This window comes from Actinia tenebrosa, unplaced genomic scaffold (genome assembly GCF_029948245.1).
Source record: "Actinia tenebrosa isolate PJP-AT-01 unplaced genomic scaffold, QUT_ActTen_1.0 PGA_scaffold14__42_contigs__length_11649687, whole genome shotgun sequence".
Lineage (NCBI taxonomy): Eukaryota > Metazoa > Cnidaria > Anthozoa > Actiniaria > Actiniidae > Actinia > Actinia tenebrosa.
In genome coordinates this window covers 2,456,381-2,474,632 of record NW_028292574.1, presented here as the reverse complement: position 1 = coordinate 2,474,632, position 18,252 = coordinate 2,456,381, and the positions used below count along the sequence as shown (strand labels likewise).

Here is an 18,252-nt window from a genome sequence, read left to right as displayed (position 1 = left end):
CCCTCCCCCCTCCCCTGGGCCTAATGGCAATATAGTGAATGAACCAAAATTATTTAACAATTGACAGACAGACAAACACCTCACGGTCAGGATATTGGATGAAGCACGAGGAATAAAAGCTAACCAGATAAATACAAAAACCATGACATGACCCATTCTCTTCAAATCAGCAAACATTTCTAAAAGAGGGTAGTGTAGTATAAAATACTGCTCTGCCAAGACCATTATTGTATAGCGGGATCCCTGTGGTTACTTAATGGTCTGCCATCTTGTTTCTAGGAATAAAGATGTAGGCAAAACATTCGTACATTTTACTTCATTTCTTTTGGTTTCGCTGTTTTCCGATACGCTATCGGAGAATATATAAACTCGTGCTGCAACACGAACACTCAATCAAAGTGTATAAAGGTAAATATCAACTGGAAAACATGAGATCGCCAACTTACTCACAGACAGCACACTAACATCCAAGCTGCTTTTCTGAATCTTGCCTAAAGGTGTGTCCATTAATTTCCAGCTAAATTCAGGATCTCTGCAAACTTTGGACGACGATGACCTCTCGTTACTTACTTTATTTCTCCTTGGTTTGTTCAATTTTACCTTTCTTTAGTCACGGTAAGTTTTAAAAGGGGGTACATTGTTGTGAAAGATTACACTTTCTTTGTCAATAAAGCAAAGGATTTTTTTTTGACAATTATTGCATCAATTTTCACTGCACATATATTAAGAGACATAATGATTACGAAAACAAAGGGAGAATGATGACTATATTTAACGATTTTTCTAATTTTTCACTAGCTGTCATACATCAAAATACATCGTTTTTATCTCGTGGATACGGGAAGCGTAGAAACGAGTTATTGTTAGGGGTCTGAATATACAAATGTGTCACTCACTCGCTCACTCACTAAGATGTTAGCAGATCGATAATTAAACGTTTGTTTGTCGTCTTACGTCACTTGATTACGAACGTTACACGACACTTACAAGTACGAAACTCTTATATACCATAGACTACATAGGTTATTTATATGAGGAAATGAAATGTTGATGAAACATGTGGGATATTTCTAGCACCGTGGACCCACTGAGCATGCGCATACTCGCACATAGTTTTCTCTTCGGAATATTTATATTTAAAGAATCAAGGAAAGATGCAAGTTGATGTAAAAATATACAATTAACGCCTGAACTAAAATTTTAATGAGTTAAACCTTTTTTTGCTGAGGTATTGAAGTGAACATTCTCTGATTCTCATTAGAGAAAGGTCTATAAAGTCACGGCGGCCGATCAGCAAAGAAATCTTATTAACTCGATCGAGCGACGAGAAGAACTGCTGGTGACTTCTTAAATATTAAATCAATGTGTAGATAGTAGAAAAATTAGGAACAATTCCGATGGAGTCTTGAAGAACATTCAGCCAGTTTTGTCATCCAAATAAGCCGTTCTGAATATTAAAATGGGTGATTGATCGCCGAAGCAATGTTCTTGTAATCTGCGAAGGTACCAATCTACACAATAGATGTCGCTCGAGACAACTAACGAAAATTCGCTCCAATAAATCATCCGTAATTTACAGACTTGAATAAAGACAAATTAAATAGTATTTCTAAACCAATTTCTACAAAATATTCGCTTAGTTCACAGTGTAAATAAAGTGTTCAATATAAAAATTTCGGGCAACGAATCAAGCGCCGTGACCCTTGAAGGTCAAGATAAGTAGTAACGCATAACGCAACGCTTTTTGTTAGCCAAAAAGATTTAAACGAATGATTCCTGAAATAAAGCACTCTGCCCGACTTTTAAATTAAAAACAAAATCCAGAATTCGTTTTTCGAAAGACTTAGCAAATAGAAGTCTGTCGAAGTCGTATTTCGTTGTATTCAGACAATCATCAGAATCACAGAATCTAAACTCAACAAAATAACAAAGAACTAAACAAAGTAGGTGTTAAAAGGAAAATAAAAGGACGACTTATCATCTTACCAGCTAAATCGAGTATTTAAAATATGAAATTGAGCGAAGTACTGCGAAACATTCGCATGTCAACAAGTATAAAAACACAGGAAGCCCAATCTCTAGAATGTCAATTAGTATCCACGAGCTCGCCATACGGCGGTTTGATTCTTTTTTGTACATGCAAGATATCTCTCTGTCTGGTTTTGAGTTCTACGGGTCATTAAAAAAGCCTTTTAATGAACAGTTGTTTTGTGTCATGATCCTCAACGGAATACACACTTATAACTATATATAACTGAAATTACACGTATATATATCTAGTTAAGAATAATGGAACAAAAGAACTGTTCATCAGTACAAGGGGGATACATATACATTTATATATGTTCAATAATTCTTTTTTTATTTATATTAATTGTAACAAATATTAATGGTTGATGAACATAGGCCTTAATCTTTTTTCCCTTGACTTATTCAAACAACATGATCTAAATAATTTGCCGTACAAAGATATGACTATCAAAAACTTAAACAATTATTACTGGGATACCTGTGATCCCAATCTTAAAATACTTTGTTTCACTGGAACACCATTGTACTTTTGTCTTATCTCCGACCTGATTCTTCCCAAACGAAATGAACAAATTACGCAATAGTTCCCAGTGAAGTTCGGGACTTTACCCAAAAGTCCTTTGCAGGCTTTTGCAATAGGGTTCCCGTGTATAGTCCGATCAATTATCATGTATCAGCTGTCAATCAATGTCACCAAGTTGTCAAGTGATTAAAACAGGGAGGAGCTAGCCGATCACGTAACAGAAAATAATATCTACACATGTAGTATTTCGTTGACTGCAGTAATTAAAGTCTGCTGAGCTAGAAATATTGAGTTATATATACGTATATATACGCACTCGTAAACAAGGATTTCTAGGGCAGGATTTCTAAGATTTTTCAGATTTCATGGCTAATAGGTTATTTTGGTTAACTTGGCATGCTTCAATTCAGCAAAAAATATTCCGTATAAATATTGGCCAGCTTTATTGGCCCTACAAATGTCAGATTTAATTTGCTCCAAATGTTGACTGTAAGAAGTAATTTTGCCCCCGGTTTCCCAGTGATGTATATGGAAAAGATGATAAGAAGATGAAGCATTTTTGCAGTTCGTTACAATGCGGCACGTGAGCAATTGTTGACAAGTGCTCCTTACCAACTATATTTTGGCGCTTCACTTTGATGTTTCGATATCGTTATCAATGTACAAACTCCGCATATAGAAACACCAAGATAAAGTGTCGATGTCTAGCACATGCAGTCATATTTGGACCATAAACTTAAGCTCAAACATTAACCCAAATTATGTGTTTATAATTTCAATGAAATCCCATATACTACTCTTCCCAATAGACCGAGGCAGTCGTGGCTTTTTATTGACTTTGTAGCATCCGTTATGTCATATATAATTTGTTTTATTTTGCACATTTTACCCCAATAATTACTTACGACACAATAAGCCAAACCCAACAAAAACACTATGGATTAAACTAATTGCGACTTTATATATATATATATTTCATTTGTATATATTTACATTTATTTATTCAATATAATTATATATATTTCTCCAAATATTTTGATGTTGAATATTACGATCTTAAAAGTTTTTTGAATAAAAAATGTAGGGAACCAAGCTTTTCACAAAATAATCAAATAACTGAAACGAAGATTGTAAGTAGGTTTCTCGGGATATCTACTTAAAACTAATTTCAAGAAATGCCTAATCATTTTCATAGGAACTGTGCAGTGTTAAATAACATCAAAATTCAGCGCATATTGTTTGCTTTAAGTGTTAATCGAAAATCGTTCACCAAAAACACGCAGAGCACTTTTTGGTTTAAGATAATTCTTCGGTGTTGAGCATTTTTAAGCCAATTAAACGTTCAAAAATAGGCAGCCACCTTAAAGCAATTTAGTGGTTCATTAGCCATATTACAGAGTATGAAACAACTAATAGATGAAACAAAGTTGATTTCCCTATCATATGATATCTTTAGGAGTAAAAAAGTCTGAACGCAATTTTTTTTTTTTTTTTCGTAACAAATACTTCCAATAAAATTCCCACTGTAAAATGTGCACATAAGACACGCACTACAAAAAAGAAAAAAGAAAAAAAAAATTAGAAAAAAAAAAAATGGATAACGATATTGATAGATTGAAATTGCTGAATTGGGTTATTTTTTTCAAATTTTATAACTTTAATATGTAACTTTAAGTGATATATTTTATTTCTTGAATTTTAAGATATCAATGTCATTTTCTTTATACTTTACAATATTTTCAAAGATATTAACTGTGTTGCAAAAAAACGTTTTGCTTATTCAGTACGATTCAAATTTTAATAATGTTACAGCTGAAATTATTTCCATGTTGATGTTAATAAGCAGTAATTGTCTTTTATACCTCGTCTCTCTTTGTTTCGTTAGTGTGTTTTCGAATTGTTATTGGTTGCTTTTGTATTTCGAATCCGAAACGGATTCGTGCTGTAACACTCACAATCAAAGTGTATAAAGGTAAATCTCAAACCGGTAAACATTTGAGGCTTTCTTACGCTACAAGCAGCACACTAACATCCAAGTTGCTGTTTTGACTCTTGCCTAAAGGAAAACCTAAAGGTGCGTCCGTTAATCGCCAACTCAATCTCAATCTTTCGCGACGATGACCTCTTGTATGCGTTTTGTACTTTATTTCTACTTGGTTTGCTCAGCCTTACCTTTCTTTAGTCTCGGTAAGTTATTTTTTACATTGTTGTGGAATGTTACTGAAGTCTTATTGATGGCTTGTTGTTAATAATTAGCTTTTTGGTCACTTTTTGCTGCACTGAAAATTTAAAATAAATAAACACTCACCATAAGAAAAAAAAAAAAAAAAAAAAAAAAAGAAAATAAATATAAGGCTTATTTTCTATTATTTTCTATTTTTGATCACAATATCATTAATCCCCTATTTTACATGTTTGTTGATGCTAGATAATTGATACTTAATAATATTTGAACTTTAATATTTCTTGGCCGGTGAAATCAATGTGAATACTCATGCCACTTTATCATAATCAAGATCTCATATCTAAACCAAGGTAAAGAAGGTATACACCTATTTCAAAATACGTTGTCGGTCGGATATCTGAAATCACAAATCTGAGACCGATTGGAATTGTGGGGGACTAAGTGTTTTCTTGTTCAAAATTTAGTTTGCCAGCACAGGTCATCGCTCAAAGTTAGTATTTAAGTATTTAAGTGTTCACATAGCCTGATAGCAACACGAGGGGAGGTTGGGAGAATTCGAGACAGTTATGCAAACCCTCGACTACGTCTCGGGTTTGCATAACTGTCGAGAATTCTTCCAACCCCCCGAATGTTGCTATCAGGCTATATAAACACAGAGAAAAAAGTTTTCTATTGCTTTTACAAAATAAATACTAAGGAAAAACATTACCACTTGCAAGAAAATAAATCTTTATTTGAATTTAATTCTCATATCAAAATACAAATTCTCCATACATCACGAACTTCGATCGTTAGCCAATCAAATTTCGTGTAATAAACGCCAAGGAGGCAAATGTAAAGCGAGAAATAATCGCTTGCTATTTTAAACATTTATCATTGTAAAACTTTAAAACAAACACAAAGAAATGTTCAAAGATTGAATAGAAATCTTAATAAAAGATTTCAGAATTGATTATCTTTACGAAAGTAATCAAAAGTAGATAACTGAGTGTCACTGTGACTGGAATTCTCGGTTGAAAGAAACGTGGTCTTGCTCAATTGACAGCCAGAAAACTGACATGGCAGCGAAGTTGATTGTTTCGTCTTGCCTCGAGAAGATATTTGTGGAGCTGAAGAGATAACGCTGAAAAAAGTTTGAAGCTGCTGACTGTTTCCTTGAAATACTCGTATTCCTTATCGGGCGGTGCATTTAATCATGAGAAAGCACGTCGCTACAACAACCGAAGCTGTCCTGACGGAGGACGTGTGTTGTAGCTCCTGAGGGAATTCTCGTTGCGGTGACCAACGAGAGATTGTCCTGATATTACGATTTCTCTTTTTTGAGATTTAACCAAACATTTGAAGGAACTATTAAAAAGAATATCAAAATTCAGCACGTTCTTTACTTCATGATATTTCTCGCATTTTCATAGATATTTTCAGTGGTTACCCGTGAAAACATCGAAGCATAGATGTATGATTCGATAAGCCAATCAGATTGATTTCATTTGGCCAACGCAAAGGCTGTGCTCTCGCACGCGATACATTTCGGCTAAAGAAGATCCTTTATATGAAACTGACGACTTCGACGTCAAAATTAGAGGAATTTCACGAAACAAAGTACGAGAAAGAATAGTATGAAATCAAAAGAATTTTGAACTTTATTATTATTATTATTATTATCATCATCATTATTATTATTATTATTATTATTATTATTATTATGTGGTTACCGATTAGTAAAGGAAGTCGCACGATCTCGAGTACAATTAGGAATTTGTAGGTGCGTCCAGCTTTGAAACTTTCAAAACAGCACTTGGGCCTTTAGGCGACCAAGAGTGTGTAAACTTGTAATCATTGGAAACTAACCTATAGTATATAAACACAACTTATGTCAATCTCTTTCTTTCTTTCTTTTTAAGGCAAAACCACTATTCGTCTCCAGCCTAATACAGCAGGCTCAGGTGTTTCGGGAATATTACAAGTCAAGCAAAATGGTACGTGGGGAACAGTATGTAACGATGAATGGGACATGAAGGATACAGTCGTTGCATGCAGACAACTTGGTTTCAATAGGGCTGTAGGGTTTTTGAAATATAGGAATGGAGATGGACCAGTATCACTAAACTGGATGAGGTGTACAGGATTGGAGACGTCATTGCAAGAGTGCACTCGTAAAGAATCGGGAGTTTCTTCGCCACTGTGTTATAAACACATCCACGACATTGGTGTAGTGTGTTCCAGCCACACAGGTATGTCACAAAATAAAATACAAAGAAGGGCATTGTCTCATCAATATTGTTCAGTAAGGCTATACATCTATTGAATAAGCACTTGCATGATTTCTTGATTCTTCTCTGAATTCAATACGACAAGTAAGTAAAGGCCAGGTTTGCCTTGAATTATAAATTTTCGTTTTTCCTTTAAATTGAAATTGCGTAGAATGTAGGTGAAAGATCACAAGCACCATCACAAATGGCCCCATTTAAAGTCCATAGCCTGATTTGAAAGGCAAAAGCCATGGACGGCAGAACCAGCTTTAGCTTGAGCCAATGTCTGTGGTATTTTACATTTTGTAAACAAATCAGTCTGTCCAAAGAAGACACTATATTTCTTTTTTTTTGTAATGCATGCAATTTTCTTTAAAAAAATGGACTTCAGATTTAGAGGATCAACTAGTATCCCAAGTGCCCTTGCACGGTTATTATTGTTTTCTTTGGCTTTTACCGGTTTATTTCATTTTTTTCCGCAATGATACTACTACCACTAATATTATTAATACAAACGTGTTGCTTTAGCATTTGATAAAGACATTTTCGACTAATTTGACAAGAGAAGTAGTCAGTTGTAGGATCTGTACTGAACCTGAAATTACTCAAAATTCAATATTTTAAAGAGTATCTTAAAATTTCTCGAATAATTTAGAAATAGATAACACTAAAAAGTATTACATGATTTTTACTTAAGTACAATTGAGTTTTCAATTTCGAAAATATTAATTTTAGCTGTTTAAATGAAATAACGTCATATCTCACTCGCTATGCATTCTGGGATACTAATGGATCCTCCTCTGCTTCAGACTCACATTTTCTATTAATCCAGTCAATAATTTCATCATTAATAAATAAAACTATGGCCTCGACCATGGCGATTCAAAAGCAATAAAACCTTGCATAACAATTTCAGGACCACGAGAGGAAAATACGATGACGTTACGAATGCAGCCGGGTACACAAGGACTTAGCTTTGCAGGTATTCTACAGGTCTATCACAATAACGAGTGGGGAACAGTTTGCCATCGTCCCTTTACATGGGATATAACAGACACCACAATAGCATGTAGACAACTTGGATTTAGTGAAGCGGTAGGATTCTGGCACGAAGCAAGAGGAGAGGGCCAAGTTTGGATGAGACATGTACGATGTACAGGACAAGAGACATCTCTTCAAAGGTGTCCTCATGACATAGTGAAAGAAGATGATCGTGTTTGCAAAGATCACAGATATGATGTTGGTATTGTGTGTTCGGGACCTGAAAAAAATGGTACGTAATTGATTTCTTAAGACATTTTTGAATGAATTTCTACCGGATTGTTTTCTTGAAAGATATATTATAATTTGCGCAAGTCCACAGCCGATAAGTAAGGCAAAGAAGAGCGCACGCATTTTACCGAAAACGTAACTGACAAATCAAAAGGAAAATCAATAACACAAGCCACATTGGTATATCCATTTAACTGCACATTCTGTGTAGTTATTCTTTTCCGAGTTATTCCGGTAGAGGTCTGAACCAATGAAATCCCCCAAAACAGTCCGGTGCTTAACCAAGTTGAGCCAAACAAAGATTGTAAAATGGTATCTTCCTTCTTTTTGTAGTGCGTCTTGCTAATGGGACTTATGGAAATGAGGGCCGTATCGAAGTAAAACTGGAAGGGTCCTGGGGCACCGTGTGTGGTGATTATGGCTGGTCAATTGAAAATTCTAATGTCATCTGTAGAATGCTTGGTCACAAACAAGCCGTAAAACAACAGAATTTTGGGGCCGGTAGTAAATCCTATCCAATATGGCTGCAACAGCTTTCGTGTAAGGGATGTGAGATGTCCATGGCAGAATGTCAAGTTACCAATTATAGCTTACCAAACTGCAGTCACGAAAAGGATGTTGGTGTTGTTTGCCTTCCAAAAGGTGTGGTAATGTTTTCAAACTTGAATGGCATGTAGATCAATAGATCATAAAACAATGGAGTCCAAATATCTAAGATAATTTTGATTTTACAGTCATATCAAGCGAATAAGAGGAAAACTTATATACCGTGTAACAAAAGTTAGTTACAATACTGAAGTTTTGCCGAAAAGGAACTAACAACGAACTTTTCTACCTAGTTTTTAAGTTTCGCCTCCTTATTCAATACACTAGCGAAGTCACACTTAGTAACAGCTTGTCGTTATCAGCCTATAGTGATATTATTACTTTAATTAAATCAAAGGTAAAGGAAATATCACTGTTCGCCTGGCGGCGGGAGACACAAATTTTATTCGTCGAGTGGAAGTTCGTTACCATGGAATATGGGGATCTATTTGTACCAACAACTGGGATATACGAGATGCACACGTGGTATGCAGGATGAAAGGATATGAAAGAGCATCAGTAGCTATGGCAACAAGGAAAGAGAGCAATGACAAAGTATGGCTGAATTACCTTGACTGCTCAGGAAAAGAAACAACCATTGATGATTGCAAAAACGTGATGTGGAATTGGAAAAATAAGCCTTGTTCAACTGATCTACGTGCTGGCGTGATATGTTTTAAAGGTAATTGAAATCATATTTTTAGTTCAAGTTACTAAATATAACCTGTCTGTGAAAACTATTTAAACATATATATGTATGGGGGAAATCTTCGCAATTTTTCGAAGATCAAGAGGTTACATGCACTAAAAATGTTACCACTTTTCCAATTTGTTTTACAGACAAATTAAAATTGCAGTTTCACCTCAAGGAAAGATTAACTGAACATGCTGGAAAACTTGAGGTTGAGTATTACGGCAAAAGTGGAAACCTTTGCTATGATAACTTAGATTTGAATACAGCACATGTGATTTGCAACATGCTGGGATCTCAAGAGGCAGTGACTATTTCTTCATGGGGCCAACAAACTAAGACCAGTTTTTCTCTGTCACTAAAATGTGATGGCTCTGTACGTTCTACAGACGAATGTGAAGAAGTAAGTCTCAACCAGGTGGACAGATGTTACAATAATGAAATTGCGGGCATTGTATGCAAAGAAGACAAAGGTATGCCTAAAGCCCTTAAATAATAACTTTTAATTATCTTTTAATTTAATTATTAACTTATAACCAATTAATTATCTGACCTTGTATTCGTGGCGTAGTGTTTTCCATAGAGGTTCTGCACTATAGCATAATGCCAGTTATGACTGGAGGCTCAAGGATAGAGTCCTCCTTTGAAAAACCGAATCTTTCGCACCTTAATGAAAATAGACCAGATTCATTGATGAAGTTCAGACATTATTATGCAGTTCGAGGAATGAACTCAGAATTCTCAAAGGCATGACTCACATTTCACATCGCTAGTACTTTATATCTATGCTTGTTTATAACAATACAAATTGCAAAAGACATGGTTCCCAAGGTTTTTTTCCTTTTGTGTAGAATACAATGAAAAGGAAGAACTTCGTTTGGTAGCAGGCTCAGATGATCATGAAGGTCGTGTCGAAGTTAAACATCATGGCGTATGGGGTACAGTGTGTACTGATGGCTGGGACATGCGAGATGCTAGCGTGGTCTGCAGAATGAAGGGTTATCAAGGAGCAATCACGGCATATAAGAAATTTCCACAAGGTTCCGGTCCAATATGGCTTACTGGCTTGAACTGCAAAGGGCATGAAAACAGCACAGTCGATTGTGATCGCGAGGGACTGGACAAGACCAAATCATGCAGCCACAAAAATGATGTTGGTGTGGTTTGTTATTCTGGAAAAGGTCAGTTCGCGATACGATACTACACATCAATGAAACAAACTTTTTTAGTTTTGAAGTTTACTTTACTTTTTCATTAGGTCATTTGCAGGTTAGTTTAGAGATGGATAACAGGAGCTCACTCTATGAGGGCCGTGTAAAGATCAAGGTTAATAACGAGACTGGGACCATCGATGATGAGCAATGGGACATCCATGATGCTCATGTTGTTTGCAAAATGTTAAAGTTATCCAGAGCCATAGCAGCCATCAGCTTGTTTAGGGAAGAACCAGGCAAAGTTTTCTTCTCTAAAGTAAGATGTAATGAAACAGAGGAGTCACTAGAGATGTGTGATCACGGTGGATGGAGAGCTGGAACACAAGATCACCGTGGTTATGATGCTGGAGTGATTTGTGCTAGACCATCAAGTAAAGCGTATTATGTTTGTGCATTATTAGTCCTCCTTCTTCGAACGAACGAACGAACAAACGAACGAACGAACGAACGAACGAACGAACGAACGAACGAACGAACGAACGAACGAACGAACGAACGAACGAACGAACGAACGAACGAACGAACGAAAGAACGAACGAACGAAAGAACGAACGAACGAACGAACGAACGAACGAACGAACGAACGAACGAACGAACGAACGAACGAACGAACGAACGAACGAAAGAAAGAACGAACGAAAGAACGAACGAAAGAACGGTATCATATCATCTGAAAGTAAAAAATTGTATTGCAAGTGATAATTTTAAACTAATACACATCATAATTCACAGATATGTTTATGACATTTTTGGTTTTAGTTGCCCAAGCGAAGATGATGGTTGGTACTGGAAGCAATGATGGGGCTGTGACTGGCTTTTCAATCCTGATCGTCATACTCGTCATGGTTATTGTTAGTGCCTTTCTTTGGTATTTCTTCAAACTGAGGAACGAGAAAAACGAGGATTCTCAGGATAAAACACAAGGTTAATATTGTTGTAATATAATGCAATTGGACCTCATTTATATTGTATTGACTTCATACAGTTGTTACAAGCCGATACGTTTGGGTCAACAATATGATACAGTAATTATATAATAGTATCTATTTTATGAATCATCCAGGACTACAGTTGGAAAGGCAAGTGGTCAGAGGTAGTGGCGACACTGATGATTACTACCAGGCCCCTCCTTCCCTTGGTGATCAAAGATACGTCACAAGTCAGGAAAGTGACCGCGGGGTGCGTCAAACCCGTGGAAGGGTAGGTATATTAAACGATCATTTTGCGGCTCTCAAATGCACAGAAAAAATCGCTTTAGGGCAAGTTATAGACCAAAAACAATTTTTAAAAAATTTTCATGTAGTCAAAGATGGATCAAGAAGTATTCTTCAAGAATTCAGGTGTTTGCATTTTAGCAAACAATCGTACATTATTGTTTTTTTGACAAGCATTTTTATCGACGAATCGAAAAATCAAAGACTTTCTCTCAAAACTTTTTTATTTTTCTATAGATAAGCTTAATTTATTTCAATACTGGAGGAAAAATAACACGAACAGCATATTACAACAAATATTCGTCCTTTATTTAGCTCTATAAATCTTTAACAATTCGGTTGTTTTTAACCAACTATCGTATGTCTTTCGTTCAAGAAAATTAAAAATGCAGCTTTGGTCGCCTCCTATCGCGGGGTCCCATCGGCAAAACAAAGAAGACTTTCATTCAATAATTTTATATCTTTCTACAGATAATTTATTTAATTATTGGATGAAATATAAAGTTACACCAAATATTCAAGTGTTCATTAAGCTGTTCGAGCAAGTATGATTATAAAAATGAGCTTAAATTTGTGTTGTTGAGAGATGTTATTATATAGACCAAGACTTTCACTTTCAATATTCAAAAACATTTACAAACGCCAATTTAATTACTGACAAGAAATTCATCATTTTGTATTTTGCTTTGCCTTTTGCATTGTTTTCTATTTTGTCTCACTGAGTTGTTCTTGTCAAGTTTAACTGAATGTTAACTTCGTCTCGTTCTGTAAAAGACATAAGTAAACTTAATTTTCTACTCACCTTAACCAGTTTTCAAGTCTGTTTTTTATTCTTGATTTGCCCTAAATCTCCAGATTTTCGATTTCAATGAAAGACATCCTAGGTAAATTTCACTAAACTTGATATTGAATTGGATTATCTGTAGTTTTCTTTCGTTTTTTTAAGTAAAAGAGATTCAAAGCATAAAAGTGTCGGCCTTGGAAAACTTTGTCGAAGAATCTTCCAAGAACAAAACTAACCCCTGGGGGTGGTGGTGAGTTGTGTACAAAATCTCCCCCCTCCCCCAACAACAACAAAAATAAAACAAAAAACAGTGTACTGCATTTCGATTCGATTTGACTGCATGGTTTTCATTATGGGAGAAATTATGTTCATCTCGAATAAAAAATAATTGAAGATTTTTTCCCCGATCTTATTTTTACCTTTCAGTTTCATTCAAATTGTTCTCCCTGTGACTTCCGTATCGGGAGCTCCGCTCTATTTAGGAAGTGGCTAAATATATATATTATTAACTTTTAATTTTTAATTTTCCTTCAGAAAGCGAGGAATGTACAAGAAAGTGAGGAGTCCATGTACTTAGAAGTAAGGAGATAAAAGAATAGGCATGCGGCACGAGACTGTGGCACCTGATTATAGATGTACTGACCGATTAACTTTGTCTTGACTTATCCATTTATGATTTTGTTAATATATATAGTATGGAACGGCTGAAAACTAATGTTTTCGTGATCAGTAACTTTCTGTTTTTTCAAAAAAATTTTTACATGATTGAAATTGACGAACAAACAACAGAGATTTAGAGGCTGTCATTAGAGGATAAAGTGTACATTTAGACTAAACAAATTTTAAATCAAAGATAATAAACAAGATTTATATTTCAGTTTGCCTTATGTCAAAAGATCTCATTAATAGTGTTCTTTTCTTGGTTTTGACCTACGTCATTATGATCGAATTTTAAAACCGTCAATTCATATTATAATACATTACATTGACAACTGACACACATGATCCCCCGCCCCCCTACCCTAGAATAACCTTGCAAGACACCCTCAAAACAATAATCAAGAACTCAAACTCAAAAAAAACAAAACGCAGAACACATGATCGACACTCAAAACAAAGGTCCAATACTGAATTCAAAGCGTTCAAAACAAGAAAGTCTCAACACTCTATACACAACAACCATATCAAGGTCAAAAGCTCAAAAAACCCAATGCACAAATTTAATTGGAAAGTACCCAAAACTAAAGCAAATGGGAGATCAAATGGGTATCAGCTTTCCTTGCGTTAATTACGGTGGCCCACAATTGTCACGGCAAAAACTTTTGAACATCGCGGCAAAAGTTTGTCGACTATCACGGCAAAAAACTACGGCAGAATTCTGTGACAGCTACAGCTAAATTCTGCGTAAGCCACGGCAAAATCCCACAAAAATCACGGCAAAATTTTGAAAATACTGAGCCAAAAAAATAAACCCTATGGCAAAAATATGTAAAAACCACGGCGAAGTTCTTTGAAAACCTACGGCAAAAGTTTAGTTCGCCATCACCTCAACAGCACGACAATATACGGCGGAAGTAGATCTACTTGTGGAAGGGGTCGACGATGGTTCAAGAAGTTTCTTCTAACCAAATTTCTGATTGTAAGTAGACAAATAAGTTTGAAATCCATTTTCCATGATTTAATTTTTTTATTATTATGGCTTCTTTCTTGAAATTTGAGCCAACAAGCTCCTAGGTTTCGTCTATCGCTCCTCCAGGGACATTAAGAACACAAGAACTCGCCGCACGTTGTTCTTGGCTAACGTATATCCCCATCTGGGGTACGCTACCCAAGTATGGTCTCCTCAGTCAGCTGGACTCATCAAACAAGTGGAACGCATACAACGCCGAGCAACCAAGTATGTGCTGAAGCTTCCATTCCGCTGCGACATAGAATACAAGGAAAGACTCGAGCTAACCGAAGTGTTGCCAATCTCTTATTGGCATGAAATGCTAGACATCATCTTCTTTTTTAAAGCGATTAATGGATTGGTTGACATAGAGAATGATGTGCTACCGTCAATAAAGGATACAGGCAGAACAAGGGCCGCATCAAGCAACAACAGAGCAGTGACATTTACTCAGAAAAGATGCAGAACGACCACGTACCAACGCTCTTTCTTCATTAGGGTATGCAGGACGTGGAACGCCCTACCGGAAAATCTAAGAAATAAGAATGTTTCTCTTTCCATCTACAAGAAATCTCTTTTAGACTACTATCGTCGCGCTCTGCACCTCGTCTATGACCAGGAAGATCCTCGGACATGGAAAACCATCTGTATAAAATGTAACACTGCCCGAGGATTGCAGAGCGCCCCATCATGCTGCTATTAACTGTCAATAATAAGGATCATCAAGGATAATCAAGGATCATCAAGAGAAAAAGGGCAAAAAAAAAAAAAAAAAAAAAAAAAAAAGAGGATAAAATAACTATGTTTCAAACGAATCTTTTTTAAATTAATGTTAATATGTGAGGGACCACTGTAATTGGCACACGCTGTAGTGGATTCCCAGCCATTATGTATGTATGTATGTATGTATGTATGTATGTATGTATGTAGGCATGTAGGCATGTAGGTATGTAGGTATGTAGGTATGTAGGTATGTAGGCATGTAGGCATGTAGGCATGTAGGCATGTAGGCATGTAGGTATGTAGGTATGTAGGTATGTAGGTATGTAGGTATGTAGGTATGTAGGTATGTAGGTATGTAGGTATGTAGGTATGTAGGTATGTAGGTATGTAGGTATGTAGGTATGTAGGTATGTAGGTATGTAGGTATGTAGGTATGTAGGTATGTAGGTATTTAGGTATGTAGGTATGTAGGTATGTAGGTATGTAGGTATGTAGGTATGTAGGTATTAGGTATGTAGGTATGTAGGTATGTAGGGTATAGGTAGGTATGTAGGTAGGTAGGTATGTAGGTATGTAGGTCTGTAGGTATGTAGGTATTGTAGGTATGTAGGTATGTAGGTTGTAGGTATGTAGGTATGTATGTAGGTATGTAGGTCTGTGGTATGGGGTTGTAGGTCTGGGTATGTAGGTTGTCGGTGTAGGTTGTGGGTTGTCGGAGGTAGGTTGAGGGAGGTAGGAGGTCGGTCGGTCGGATGGTCTGTTATGTAGGTATGTCGGTCTGTGTCTGTCGGTTGTAGGTATGTAGGTAGTGTAGTGGGTCTGTGGCGGTGTGTGGGTGTGGGGTGTGTGGTGTGTGGGTGGTGGGGTGTGGCGTAGTGTGTATGGCGGGGTGAAGTGGGGGCACGGGGTGAGTGGGCGGTTCACGTGGGGACGTGGTGAATGGCGGACGAAGCGAAAGAAAGGAAGAAAGAAGAAAGAAAGAAAGAAAGAAAGAAAGAAAGAAAGAAAGAAAGAAGAAAGAAATAAAGAAAGAAAGAAAGAAAGAAAGAAAGAAGAAAGTAAAGAAAGAAAGAAAGAAAGCAAAGAAAGAAAGACAGAAAGAAAGAAAGAAAGAAAGAAAGAAAGAAAGAAAGAAAGTAAAGAAAAGAAAGAAAGAAAGAAAGAAAGAAAGCAAGAAAGATAGAAAGAAAGAAAAGAAAGAAAGGAAAGAAAGAAAGAAAGAAAGAATAAAGAAAGAAAGAAAGAAAGAAAGAAAGAAAGAAAGAAAGAAAGAAAGAAAGAAAGAAAGAAAGAAAGAAAGAAAGAAAGAAAGAAAGAAAGAAAGAAAGAAAGAAAGAAAGAAAGAAAGAAAGAAAGAAAGAAAGAAAGAAAGAAAGAAAGAAAGAAAGAAGAAAGAAAGAAAGAAAGAAAGAAAGAAAGAAAGAAAGAAAGAAAGAAAGAAAGAAAGAAAGAAAGAAGAAAGAAAGAAAGAAAGAAAGAAAGAAAGAAAGAAAGAAAGAAAGAAAGAAAGAAAGGAAAGAAAGAAAGAAAAGAAAGAAAGAAAGAAAAAGAAAGAAAGAAAAAAGAGAAGAAAGAAAAGAAAGAAGAAAAGAAAGAAGAAAGAAAGAAAGAAAGAAAGAAGAAAGAAAGAAAGAAAGAAAGAAAGAAAGAAAGAAATAAAGAAATAAAGAAAGAAAGAAATAAAATAAATAAAGGAAAGAAAGGAAAGAAAGAAAGAAAGAAATAAAGAAAGAACGAATAAAGAAATAAATAAAAGAAAGAAATAAAGAAATAAATAAATAAAGAAAATAAAGAATAAGTAATATAAAGAAATAAATAAATAAATAAAGAATAAATAACAAAGAAATAACTAAAGAAAGAAAGAAAATAAATAAATAATAAATAAATAAATAAATAAATAACTTAAATAAATATAACATGAATACATAAAGTAATTACCTACATAACTATAATACACATGCGCACTTTGTTTTTTTATTTCATTATCCTTTTTATTGGTGTTCCAAATGTTTCGAAAATTAAAATTTCTTTTTGCTACGAGTTTGCGTTTTAATATAAGTCACGTCATTTGTAGCACATTTGGAAAACGCATCCCACATGGAAAAGAAAGAGTATTGGCTGTCATACCTTTCCCTGAGGCTTCGCCCGGGCTTCCTGATCAGTCTGTAATTCCTCCCAGGATAGCAGTTTCGGGGCCAAAATCTCCAGTGTAGCCGTAAGTCCATGCGGCGGTTCAGATATAAGCTATAATATATAATTTTTGTCACGCATTAACGTGTCACAGTCTGCGTAACAAAAGTTCGAGTCTAAAATGTTATTTAAGAGTGTAACGTTTACATTTTTGCTTCCGCCGAACAACCAGAAATCTTATAATAATGAACATTTTAAAAAATAACCAACTTTATTTGATGAGCGTGGTGTGTGGCAGTCAAAACTGATAAACTTATGGCTCTCTAGTTGAACGTCTCTGAACGAGAAGTGGTAATCCGAGTCATGGCGAAGGCCTACCTGTTTGCAGATCCTTTTTAATGCAAATGTATCACTTTGTACTCGGAAGTCGAGTGTTAATATGGCAAAGGCTGAACCCACAAGTACGGTGCCTTACCAACTGTGAGCCAACAACAGCGAGGCTGTTATCTAGTGTCATCCTTCTCTTTGTAGTGCGTTTTGTTGGTGGGACAGATATCATGCACATGAGGGCTATTGAAGTCAAACGTGTGTGGTGATTATGGCTGGATTGAGAATTCTAATGTGATCTGTAGAATGTTTAGTCACAAAAGAGCCAGACATTTGACACAGAAAGAAAAAGTCAAACAAAGTGGTAAACTCCGAAAAAGAATAATTAAAAAGCTATTGCCCTTAGAATTTGAAAGACCTCGTCGAGATACTTACAAAACGGAATTGTTAATGAACAAAGTCTTTTGCAGTTTATATTTTTTTGAAATGTTTATCTCTTTGACTCTGATTCCACTTTAATACTAATACTTAACCAGACAAGCCACATGGTAATTACTTGAATAACACAATCAAGTTGGAAGGCGCCTTTTCCAACTTGATTGCTTGACAGGAAATGTCAATTCAAGGAGGCCTAAGCCACGAAATGTGGTCGACA

General features: G+C 35.7%; 1 protein-coding gene across 1 annotated transcript; it reads left to right on the top strand.

Moving 5' to 3' along the window:
* The first annotated feature begins 264 nt into the window (after positions 1-264).
* LOC116298699 (scavenger receptor cysteine-rich domain-containing protein DMBT1-like) lies at positions 265-13,625 on the top strand. Its single transcript, XM_089030038.1, has 12 exons — positions 265-408; positions 518-615; positions 6,641-6,970; positions 7,905-8,261; positions 8,594-8,902; positions 9,204-9,527; positions 9,686-10,009; positions 10,388-10,717; positions 10,795-11,121; positions 11,510-11,674; positions 11,814-11,950; positions 13,283-13,625. Exons 2-12 carry the CDS (start codon positions 552-554, stop codon positions 13,337-13,339), a joined length of 2,724 nt encoding a protein of 907 aa, XP_088886164.1. The 5' UTR covers positions 265-408; positions 518-551; the 3' UTR covers positions 13,340-13,625.
* The last annotated feature ends 4,627 nt before the right edge of the window (positions 13,626-18,252 follow it).